Here is an 11,982-nt window from a genome sequence, read left to right on the forward strand (position 1 = left end):
CATGTCGTTGTTTGCAAAAACTGTCGGAAAATCACTGGTTTAATCTTCAACACTGTTTTGTGTGTTAACGACTTGTTATAATTCATAAACACTTCCTTTTAAAAGTAACTAGTTACCCAAACTTTCAGATAAGATGTTCTTTTGCAATGGAATGGAAGTATACAATATCATAAAATACAAGCGCTCAAATTTAACCGCAGTTACAAATAAAATGATTCATTATTAAAGTGTTTATAATCGGCATTTTAAAACTTTATGCTGTTTTGTTTAATACATAAATTAAAATGAATTTATCACACATTTAGAGAAAAAAGGCAATTTTACTTGAGGGAATGCCCGCAAAAAGAGGAAAAAAACTGGGCTAAGAATAGTTGTAGATAAGAATGTGACACTAGTGACAAAGATAACGGTGCAACAGCTAATGGTGCAATAACAACTGCATTCCTCAGGAAGTGGATTTGTCTTATCCTCCACATGACAGACACTTCCGTGAATCATTTTGAGTTGATGCATTCGTCACTTTCTCTTTTTAGACCTACATACGGTACATAAATATCGTAAATGTTTATTAATTTACTCCTCTCACTTCCAGGAAGCCCAAGCCGGGTTCTATTTTAGTCGTGCTTCCTCCTCTTCCTGCAAAGTCATGTTCTACAAATGTTTTTGCAAAAATTAAATGTACCCTCTGCTGAAGAGATGCAAAGACATTATGCTTTAAAGTGAAGAAAAACTTTTTTTTTTTATTTCACACATGAAATCAATATGAAATCTCTACCACAAGCAACAAGTCTGTCATTATGATACGATCCACACGCACACACATAAACAGGTGCTCTAATGTTTTTAGATGAAGGCACATAAACCCATTGAAGGTCACAGTAAGGCAGATTCACAGCACTAAGGAGAAACTGTAGATAGTAAAAATTAGCAAAGGAACAGTCCAGGTGTTTAGCAGACTGCTGTATCGTGAATCAGTGTTCAGGAGGTTCCTGCTTCCTCTGTCTGGAGGGAAAGGAGCAGGTGACAAAGGTCGAGAAATCCACACATATATCCCACCTGTTTTCTGGTGACCCTTTCTGCCGTGGAAGTGTTGGAAGTTTCTGTCTTTTTGGAGAGTGCTGAGAATAAAGTATTTTTCTTTCCAAGATTCCGGTAAAAATTCTTTTGAGTCACCCCAGCCGTAAGACAGTAGAATAAACATTAGGATGCAACATTTTTTTTAAACATGCTGTCAGAAAAATGAAAAAAAAGGGTTGCCTGTCTTTTTTGTTTGTTTGTTTTCAGTCTCTCCGTTGTGTAGTTTTGGCAGCATACAGTGTACCATCACTCGAAAGCAGCAGCAGTAAAAACTCTGAGAGTTGATTTTGCATTGTTTAGAAAAAGTACCACCTTTATATAAATCACAGTATGTTCAGCTGCCTGTCTCTGCATGACTTCCGAAAATGCAACAGCACAAGAACGGATCGGTCTGCAGGAGCGGCAGCCCAGGTTTTCCTCTGGGTCACCAACAAATCTGAAAGTGCACAAAGCTCTATAGGTAGACGTAATACCCTGTATCCATTCGCATACATTCATGTGCTGAACGGTTCTGCTGTGCAGATGTGCCATCGCTGTGTCCGCTATTCTGAGTTCATTGAAGGAATCTTCACCCTGAGTCTTCAAAACATCGCTGAAGAGACCCGCTTATAAACAACCTTCTTTTATCATCTGAAGACATTAACCTTGTGGGTACAGGTTAAAAGGAACTTCTGCCAAGCTCTGTGCCAATCGATGAGCTGAAGCACAGAGCTCCTGGCAGAAGAGCAGAGAACATGACACAGCATTTGCCTCAGTCACACACAGGCGATGTGTAATCACATACAGGTGAGAGACTCTGACCTAACAAAGCACACATGTGGAACACCTACAGCTTCAGTGCCTTGGCTCAGTGCATCACACAGATGTCATAAAGGAGTGTCAGGTGGTTCTGCACACGTCTGCATGTGTGCGGGACACATATTTCTGTTGGTTGAGGACGTGTCCAATCTGTGTCCCTGTGTTAGGTAAGGGCATACTCAAACGTCCCTTTCTCCAGCCCCTCAATGCCATCGGCCCAGTTGGAGGAGGGCATGCTGCTGTAGGGGTCCAGCAGGATCCTGAAACACCTTACTATCAGCAGCCCCAAGAACACCATTAGCATCCCCACGAAGGCAAAGGCTGTCTTCTGCTCCAGAGTCAGAGAGTGCGCCATCACGTCGTTCCCGCTCATGGCAGCAAGGGAGTGGTTGAAGTGGACGCTGCTCATGGTACACCAACATCTAGATGCCTCATCTCTCCTCTGGTTGGGTTAGGTGTTTAGAAGCCTGCATGTTACCTGGAGACAAGTCACATCATGGCTTCTTATTAGTTCTGGTTTGAGTCTGGGGCTACAAACATCTACTCTGTTAAGCTGTGCTATCACAATAAATGCAGACACAGCATAGAATGAAAGGAGTCTTGATGAGGTAAAGAAAGTGCAGAATTCCTCTAGGAATTGTGCCTAATATTGCAACAAGCAGATGTCAGAAGGGGGGTTTAAATCTGTGCAAGAAACATATCAGTGATGTGACTTAATTCCATTAAATCATCTTAAAATAACGGTGCCGCAATGCCCAGTCAGCTGTTAAATGTAAACAAAGCTTTACTGTGTAAATGAAAACATCTCAAGGAGACATGGTGTTCTGTATGTCTGTTGTAGAAGAATGAGATCTCTACCTGTTGCGTGTGAGCCTGCCAGACAGTGTAATTCCATTAGGCGGTAAGGAAGCGACAGTAATTGACCGCACATAATCCCAGAATTGCCTCGGTCACACGAGTGGACGTCTGCTTCTGTCATCCTCTTCCTCCCGAGTATTTCATGTGAACGCACAGCGGGTGACTCGATTCGGAAGACAGGGTCAGATGACACTAGGAGTGTGGATGTGGTTGGGGGAAACGAAGCCGGAATGGGGAAAGAAGTAAAGCGATGGGGAGGACACTGCACAAGTATGCTGAGAGGGAGACAAGAGAGAGGGAGGGTGTGAGGTAGGGTGAAAGACTGCATTGACATATTCTCCAGTGAGGGGGTTTGAAGAAGAAAAAAAGCAGGCGTCTCACCGTTATCATCATGTCATCCTATAGACCTGTTGCTGCTGTTTCTTGGGAGCAGCTCCTCCTCCTCCTCGGAGCACTCAGACGTGTATCCATCAATTCATGCATTGCTGGAATCACTGCTTGGGCTAGGCTAACAGCTCGTCAAAGGAAAAAAATAAGCTGGAGACTAAAGGAGATACAGCTGCAACAATATCTCTTTTGAGAGGTGCTGCTCCTTTCCTGCTGCTGCTGCCTCCAGCTCATTATCATTCTGTTTCTCTACCTCCAGAAGCATGCACGCTTGCTCCTGCTGCATGGCAACCACTTGTTAGTCTCTCTCAGCTGCTCTGCTGCCTCATTCACAACAGTGCCCCCCCACACCCCTCCACCTCTCCAGCAACACAAGGATGAATGCTGCAGGATAAACAAGCAATCCACCCCTTCTATTTTGTCTCTCCTTGATCTTTCCTCCCCAGCTCATGTTTTTTCTTATTATTAATGACAGAAATATAACAGGTATCTCTGGGTTTTCTCAGCTAAATACTGCTGCACAGGTATTTTTAATACAGTGCAGCACTGTCCTCCCAGCCTGGTTTGATTATGTGGCCGTGATTGTTGCTGTTGGATAAATTAGGTTAGCTCATCCGCTTTAAGGTTTGACAAATTTGAAGCCGTTGGAACATGTTTCCTGCAAAGGGAACACGCAACTGCACATCAAAAAAAGGGGAATGCGGCCAAGAAATGTCCGGCATCGTGTAGTTCAAATGAATGCTGACTCCAAGGCATTGCATTAAAGGAGGTGGTCATAATTGGCGCGTGATGTGAAATAATTCATGGGATCATCTATTTTTCAGTAATGTAAACATCTGGACAGTTCCCTGAGAAAGTCTTCGTATTCAAAGTTTTGCGTTTTCTCTGCAGGTTTTTTTCATGGGTCAGCATCTTATCTAGTACTGCTGTGTTGTTGATTTATGCTTGTACTTTAGTTAGATCCTTCTTTTATGGCTTATTTAGTTGAAATTTCATACAAATTGAGAACACATATAGCATTGACAACAAAAGCATGATACATCTTGCGGCCATGACAGTAAAATTAAATTGAATATTTCTGTAGGAATACATGGCCAATTGTGATTCGGCGCTATCTCATTAATCTATTACAGCAAAACTGCCATCACAGAAACATCCTATTAATAAATTGTTGTAAAACTGATTAGGATTTTAATGACTCAATAGCACGTGTGCCCCTGTATCTCGATCAGTCAATGGGCAGAGTGAGCAAACACACTTTTGTTTGTGACAAGGTGCAGCAAATAACTGTTCTCTTGGCTGTGAAATATGGAGGCATAAACCTGTTGCATAAAGCCTACCTGAATATTACCCAGTGTCCAGAGGACACGCGGATAAAAAATTGTTAAACGTTTATCTCCCTTCACACTGCAGGTCAGAAGCAAAACTGATATTAGAAACAATAAAAAAGTAATTCTTTAACATGCTCTAACAAGATCCCTTTTAAAGTCAAAGAACACAAAATAGGTCTTTGTGTGACAATACAAAGTGCAAAAACAGGCACAGAAGTTACAAAGCTTTTCAAGTGCTCATTTTGAAGCAAGCCTGGCCATGGATATAAGTGGACCAAAAACTGTTCCTGCTGGATCCTTTTAAATGACTATTTTTAAATGACCTCCGACAATCCAGGTATGGATTTTGGTAGTACAAGGAAGGGCTGTTGTTTCATTTTTTAAGCAAGAAAACGTTTTACCACTTTGTTGACCTACTTATTTCATTTCAGATAAATGCATGCATCATATAGTTCATGTTAAAGATTAACCTCCCTACCTCACTGACTGTTAGTGGTAGCACTGAGTTGTTGGGAAATGTCTGCAGCCTTCACATTTAGAGTCAGAAAGGTCGGGAGTGAAAGAAAACCTACTGATACATCTGGGAAAAAGGCAAAGAAAATGTTTTATCACCAAAATATTGTACTGTCACTTGTATACTGTACAGTCCTTTTTTATTGTGATTGCTGAGTGAATCAAAATATTTCAAAGTAAATATATTTCACAGGAAATTGGTCTTTTAATATTTTTCAAATAGATTTATTACTAGACTTAGGAGAAAATGTAAATAAATAAAAACTAAATTAAAAGGACGAGGAAAGAAATCCAGTGGCAAATGAGTGTATCAGTCAATACGATTGAGAATAATAGAGAGCTTGGCATTGAATTGTAATCAATAGAGTGGAGCTTTCAGTTTGACACTGAGTGTGCTGGCTGGAACTTTTAGACTGTATTTACTGCTGCCTTGAATACATTATCTGTGATTAAAGACAAGCAAGAATGGAATAGAATAGAATAGAATAGAATAGAATAGAATAGAATAGAATAGAATAGAATAGAATAGAATAGAATAGAATAGAATAGATTTTTTTATGTTTGGTCCTCTGTTTTATAGAATGGAATAGAATAGAATAGAATAGATTTTTTTATGTTTGGTCCTCTGTTTTATAGAATGGAATAGAATAGAATAGAATAATTTTTTTTATGTTTGGTCCTCTGTTTTATAGAATAGAATAGAATAGAATAGAATAGAATAGAATAGAATAGAATAGAATAGAATAGAATAGAATAGTTTCACATGTCTTCTACTTTGTTTTCCACTTGTTAAGTGAATTAAGGACTCCATGGTCCACATTTTTTGTTCCTTTCTATTATGACATATGGTAGTTCAGACAAACATGTAAAGTTGCATTAAAAAATGTTTTTTTTTTTTATGATTTATTTCTTACTAGATCAACAGTAAACCATGCAGTGATTTCTGGTTTTTAAATAGCAGACACTTCAACCATATTTGTGCTGTTTTTATTTATTTGTTTTTATGTATTTATTTATTCATTTTGTAACTCTGGATATTTTTTTTCATTGTAATTTTAATTATTATTTTTCTTCAGTTAAACTTAATATGCAGTCTCACCCAAAAGTATTTTCCTTATCTTACTTTTTGTAAGGTTAATCTATACTATACTTGACAGTATCTCCTTGAACGTCACTTCTATTCTATTCTATTCTATTCTATTCTATTCTATTCTATTCTATTCTATTCTATTCTATTCTATTCTATTCTATTCTATTCTATTCTGCCAGGCTGCCTAGCAACGTCTTGCTAGTCTCGCGATAGCGGAATAAAGCCTTTTTTCCAACTGCGTAGGGGCATCTTCTGTTGTGTGTCAGGCGGATAGACAAACCTTGCTATGGCAGATGTTACAACTCACGAAGTAGAGATTAAGCAGGAGGAGACGGTTGAATCTATTAAATCAGAAACTGACGAAACATCCCAAGAAACGCCAAATGGCGTGAAAACGTAAGTAACAATAACATTTCGCCTTTTCGGTCCCTCTGGGGGGCTGCTAGCACGCTTAGCCAAAATGGAGTCTCAGGGTGCTAACTATTGTTAGCCAATGGAAAGCAAACGTTGTTTTGCAATCTGCACAAAGGTACAACTGAATATCCGGGAAAGGATGTTGGACTCTAGGTCATATGTAATTTGTAGGCTCGCCATATGCGTCTCAAAATGTCGCAGTTTTGTCAAAAATCGCCATGTATTGTGCAGGTGGTGCAGCAATGCTAGCTGGAGTTAGCTGGTAATAGAAATTTGAATATAAAAGACACACTGAAAACGAAACATTTGATTTGATATCACGATTAAACCTAAGGTATTTCATACATGACGCACACTTGTGTTTTGCTTTGCATTATTTAAGGACCCACTATATTGCAAAGCGTGTTGGTTGCTCTGTCGTTCATTGTGCCAGAGGAACTGTAATGCTAATAGCCTAAACAGGCTCCGTGATTTAAGTTAGCATCACGAACCATCACAAAAAAAGTATGTTCGGGTTTGACTAATTATAACCCATTGAAACTGATTTTCTGTATTCGGTTAATTAATACATTCTAAAAAAAAGTATTACACCAGGTGTAAAGTTAATCTCCCACAAAATATTTGATAAGAAGGAAACTATTTTATATTTTCTGTTCGAATCGAAGCACCAGTGATAATCTACTATGCAAATAATTGATTTGGAAATAAATAGCAACATGTTCACTTTTTTTTCTGTATGTAGTTTAGGCACTGCTTTATAGTTTTTAACTCTACACACTTACTGTTATTTAAAATACACTATAATGAAAATTGTGTTTTAACGTGTTCCTGAGACATTTTCTGATGATGGAGGGCATGTATAAAGAAGCTTAATTTGTTTTTTTTTTCTCCCCCAAATTGTTGGGAATCAGGAGCAGACTAAAATAAATCAAATTAGAAAAACTCTTATCAGTGACGCGGAAGCAACAATCAGTAGCCCACAAGCTCCTTGCTCCACTCCATTCTGATGCATCTGTTTGTTGATACTAGGTCCATATATTGTTTGTCTGTTGTTGTCCTCACCCTGGTTAAAAACTGTAGCTCCGATATTGCCATTTTTGTAGTAATGCTAGGTTGGGGGTGTAAAGTAGCAGTTTTTAAATTTTTAAGGCTAAAAATGTCACAATCAGGACTAATTAAACACTTGAAACTCTCTTTCTCTAATCAAGATTACTGGAGTGGGACTTTCAGGTGTCATTTGTGTTGATCCATAACCTGTAGCTTTGTGAACTTTTCAGAGACGGTGAAGAAAATAAGCTTGGCACAGAAAAACATGATGCTAAAGAGAAGTCTGGCAGCAGAAGAGGGGGAGCCCGCTTCCATCCCTACAAAGACAAGCATGGTGGAGAGAAGAAGAGTTCTCATAGGAACCGGGTGTTCATCAGCAACATCCCGTATGACATGAAGTGGCAGGCAATTAAAGATCTAATGCGAGAAAAAGGTAATATCCTCATTGATGCGGTTTGTTTTTCTTTCCCGTTGTCTTCTACTCCTTATTTTTTTATATCCCTGTCCTCCAGATAGTGTTGTGCTTCTTGCACTTGTTTGCTAGTTTGTAGTCTTACTCGGATGTTCATTGTGCAGATTCTAAGGAATCAGCATTGTGATTTTTAGGTTATTTGTGTTTCAAACGATTTTGGATGGACAACAATCTATTTTGGGCTGAAATCTCTGCAAGAAAAGGAAAGAAACAGTCAAATTGTCACTTGTTCTTTGGAATTGTCGGCTCCAAATTGCAACCTCAAGTCCTTCGAAGAATTGACTGTTGAATGTTTTTGTTGTATTTTGCTTCAAGGTCATCGAATCAAAATCTGCTCATGTTTTACTCTCGATTAGCGAGGTCGCATTAAGCATTTTGTGCTCCGAGGACAGCGTAAGACTGTAATCATGAATGGAATTGCTGTTCAACTCATCATGTTGAAGTCTTTTGAATTTCTCAGGTTTGATGTAGCCGTGTTTCTCTCTTGCCTTGGCCTGTGGGTGTCTCAGTCACTGCTCAGCAAGGTGTGGTGTTGTCTGGTGGGATGTTGGTCTGGGCTGACTGTTGATCATTAATGGGACATCTCCATCCGTAGATTCATTGCCAAGGCCAAAGGCGACTCGAAGACTTGGTGACTTAAATTACTTTGTTCTTTTGGTATTTTTCCCTTGTATGTCTCATGTAGTTGGTGAGGTTACATACGTGGAGCTCTTTAAGGATGCTGAAGGAAAGTCAAGGGTAAGTGATGTGGCCCACTTGCTGCACGAGGTTTTAAATGCCCTCAGCAGGCTTTCAATAATCAAGTGCTCTTGTAGGCTCTGATCCTTTGGGTCACTGGAGTTACTTTACGTTGTGTCTAGATCCTTTTAGATGGATAATTATTGATAACTTTATGAAAGGGAGATGTCCGGTTGATCTTGGAAAAGCAGCCTAATGAACTTCTCTAAGAGAACATTTTTGGCTTTGCTGTTGTTATTTTAATTGACCTAAAAGTTTGTTTGTTTGGCCATTTTCCAAAGGGAAATGTGGGGTGTGTGATTTATCCGATTGATTGACCCTCATGTTTCAAAAATATTTGAAACGGAGTTCTTTTCAACATCAAAAGATCTTCTAGTGTTTCTTTCATTATGTTTCACATTAAATTGCTTAAGTTTCTTGTATATATTTAAATGTGAACCACAGTTTTTCCTTCCCTTTATGGCAAATTGGTTAAAACTGAACAATGTATTTGGTAAAATGTTGGCATGATTTTCTTGCCATTTAAAAAAAGTAAACAAAGTAAGTCACTTTTCCATACATCATGTGGTGTTTGTAAAAATGTTATTCAGGTTAGATACATATTTCCTTAAACCTTTATTTTAATAGTCAAATGTTACTTTGTAAGCCTTTTCATTTTATTAAGAATAATAGATTTGATCTTTAACCATTTAATCAAAAGCTAGCTGGCTTAAGCTAGTGATCATGGCCAAAATGCACTCTAGAAATAGAAGCATGTTAACACATTTCAAATGTTTCTTTATTGTTTCTCATGTCTTAATGTTAAACATATTTTTGTTTGTTCCCTGTGTGCCGCCTCCACTGTCATGTCCTGCGGTCAGGGTTGTGGGTAAGAAACGGCACAGTTTTTTTTATTTATTTTTTTTTTTTTAATTAAAAAAAAAACATTGTTTTTTAGTTGGTTTTATTTCCTCATTTTGTGTCTGTTGTCTTAATCAACAGTGTTGTGGAGTTCAAAGATGATGAATTTGTCAAGAAAGCAGTTCTGACAATGAACAAGCATGATCTGAATGGAAGACCACTCAACATAAAAGAGGTGACAATCAGATTCTAGCTAAAGTTTGTGCAAAAAATAGTTCTTAAGTTAATCTTTGCTTTCTATCTGACAGTGTTTTATTTATTTAATCCCCTTTTCCTTATTGATATTTTTCACTTATTTACTTTAGGTGTTAATGCAATGTGTTATGTTTTACTTCTTTGTGGCTCAGTTATTTAAATATAAAAATTTTAATTCCATAATAATGTAAACTAGGAATTGAAGGGTACAGTGTTCCTTCACTAAATTGGAGTTGACCCTTTTTTGCAAAAATAATTACCATTTTTAAAACATTTTTCTATAAGAAGAATAATTATTACTAGTGTAGTTTAAGTGCGAGTAACTACTAGCAATCACTTTATACTTTGATTCTTCACACGACCTTCTGTTTCGTGTTTTTACAACATTGACCAATTGAACATGTGATGTCAGATGAGCAATTTTTAAAAAATGCTAAGAATGAAACCACCAGCAGAGTTTTTATCAATCAGGTTCTGATCAATCAGAGGGCGCTCTCTTTGTGTCTCTGAATGTTAAAAAGTTTCCTTCAAAGTATTTTATACTAGATAGTTACATGTCTTAGTAGTTCTTGGTAAACACATTCCACTGTAATGGACTAAAGAGTATTAGATTTAGTTTTGGGTTTGATCTTCAATAATATTTAATGTGTTGTTTTGTTTCAGGACCCTGATGGGGAGCATGCTCGACGTGCGTTACAGCGCATAGGGGGTGGACAAGGAGGTCGTGGACAGGATATGGGACCTGGAGGGATGAACCTCCCTCCTTCCATTGCAAACAACCCTAACATCCCACCTGAGGTCATCCATGCTCTGCAGGCTGGACGACTCGGCAACGCAGTGTTTGTTGCTAATGTAAGGACAAGCCCGTCTCCTCCTTTGTTGTTGTTTTTTTTAGCAGTCCATCCCTTTCTGTTAACTCATGTGTTTTGTCTGCAGCTGGATTTCAAGGTGGGCTGGAAAAAGTTAAAGGAGGTGTTCGGCATGGCAGGTGTGGTGAAACGAGCGGATGTGAAGGAGGATAAAGATGGGAAGAGTCGTGGGATGGGAACAGTGACTTTTGATCAGCCACTGGAAGCTGTGCAAGCTATTTGTATCCTTCAAAATATATATATATATTTCTTATATAAATAAATCATTTCTTGATATTTGTTTCCTTGACTCTACTCTCAGCTATGTTTAATGGACAGATGCTCTTCGAAAGACAGATGCATGTCAAAATGGTTCGTGTTTTATTTTTTTTTGTTTTTTAAGTTATTTGGAGAATTAGAAATAGCCAAACTGATATTATTTGATTTCATTTTTTTCAGGATGAAAAGTCTCTCCCTCTTGATGACTTCCCTCCCATTGAGAAAGCCCCGCAGTTACCACGTGGGTACACTTACTAAGCTGCATTTACTTGTATTAACTTCTGTCAAATAAAATGTCCGTATTTTTATAGTTTTGCCTACCTCTGGAATATTTGAAGTATTTCGAAGTCATGTTTGTATTAGATGTTTTTATAGTGATAGTGATGTAAAGCATTTTATTTTTTAAAACGTAGCTTTCTTAGCTGTTTGATTAATGGAGAGATTTTGCTTTTGTATAAAACATGATAAAAAATTTCACTTAATACACAAAATTTGTTTTAGAAACTATATTTTTTAACGTAGGAAAAAAATCTATCAATATGGTCTCACTCTATGCATTAAAGTTTAAACATGGCCGTGTTTGTCTTCTTTGCCCTGTAGGAGGTCTGGGTGGTATTGGAATGGGTCTGGGGCCAGGAGGACAGCCCATAAATGCAAACCGTCTGAGTGGAGGTGGAGGGATGGGATCTATGGGACCTGGAGGTCATTCTTTGATTTTATTTACTGTATTAATGACAAACTACTCAAATGCATTACAACTTTGTTTTAAAATGCCTAAGATAGCCCATGTGAATAGTCTCTAGTGCGCAAGAGCTTAATAGAAATGGCTTCTGTATGGTCCTAAAAGATGAGGGAGGAAGACCCAGTGTAATGTCAATCACAGCTTGTTTCGCTGCATAGTTGAGACTTTGAGGAAAAGCCACCTTGTGAAATAAAAGACTGAAACCGTAAAAGATCAGTTTTCTTCTAACAACAGTAAACATTGGTGCTTTCTGTGATTCAGGTATGGACGCTTCTGGTTACGGTGGGATGAAC

General features: G+C 38.2%; 1 protein-coding gene across 1 annotated transcript in view; it reads left to right on the forward strand.

Annotated features, from left to right (window-relative positions):
• Nucleotides 1–6,250: 6,250 nt before the first annotated feature.
• The window catches only part of myef2 (myelin expression factor 2), an 8,923-nt gene continuing 3,191 nt past the window's right edge, over nt 6,251–11,982 (forward strand). The window contains exons 1-10 of the mRNA XM_024295972.2: nt 6,251–6,450; nt 7,746–7,948; nt 8,673–8,725; nt 9,586–9,593; nt 9,707–9,800; nt 10,484–10,672; nt 10,757–10,910; nt 10,991–11,040; nt 11,128–11,188; nt 11,548–11,649. Coding sequence (XP_024151740.1) covers nt 6,341–6,450; nt 7,746–7,948; nt 8,673–8,725; nt 9,586–9,593; nt 9,707–9,800; nt 10,484–10,672; nt 10,757–10,910; nt 10,991–11,040; nt 11,128–11,188; nt 11,548–11,649 — 1,024 coding nt within the window. The 5' untranslated portion in view covers nt 6,251–6,340. The remainder of the gene's footprint in view (nt 6,451–7,745; nt 7,949–8,672; nt 8,726–9,585; nt 9,594–9,706; nt 9,801–10,483; nt 10,673–10,756; nt 10,911–10,990; nt 11,041–11,127; nt 11,189–11,547; nt 11,650–11,982) is intronic.

This window comes from Oryzias melastigma, linkage group LG3, assembly GCF_002922805.2.
Source record: "Oryzias melastigma strain HK-1 linkage group LG3, ASM292280v2, whole genome shotgun sequence".
Lineage (NCBI taxonomy): Eukaryota > Metazoa > Chordata > Actinopteri > Beloniformes > Adrianichthyidae > Oryzias > Oryzias melastigma.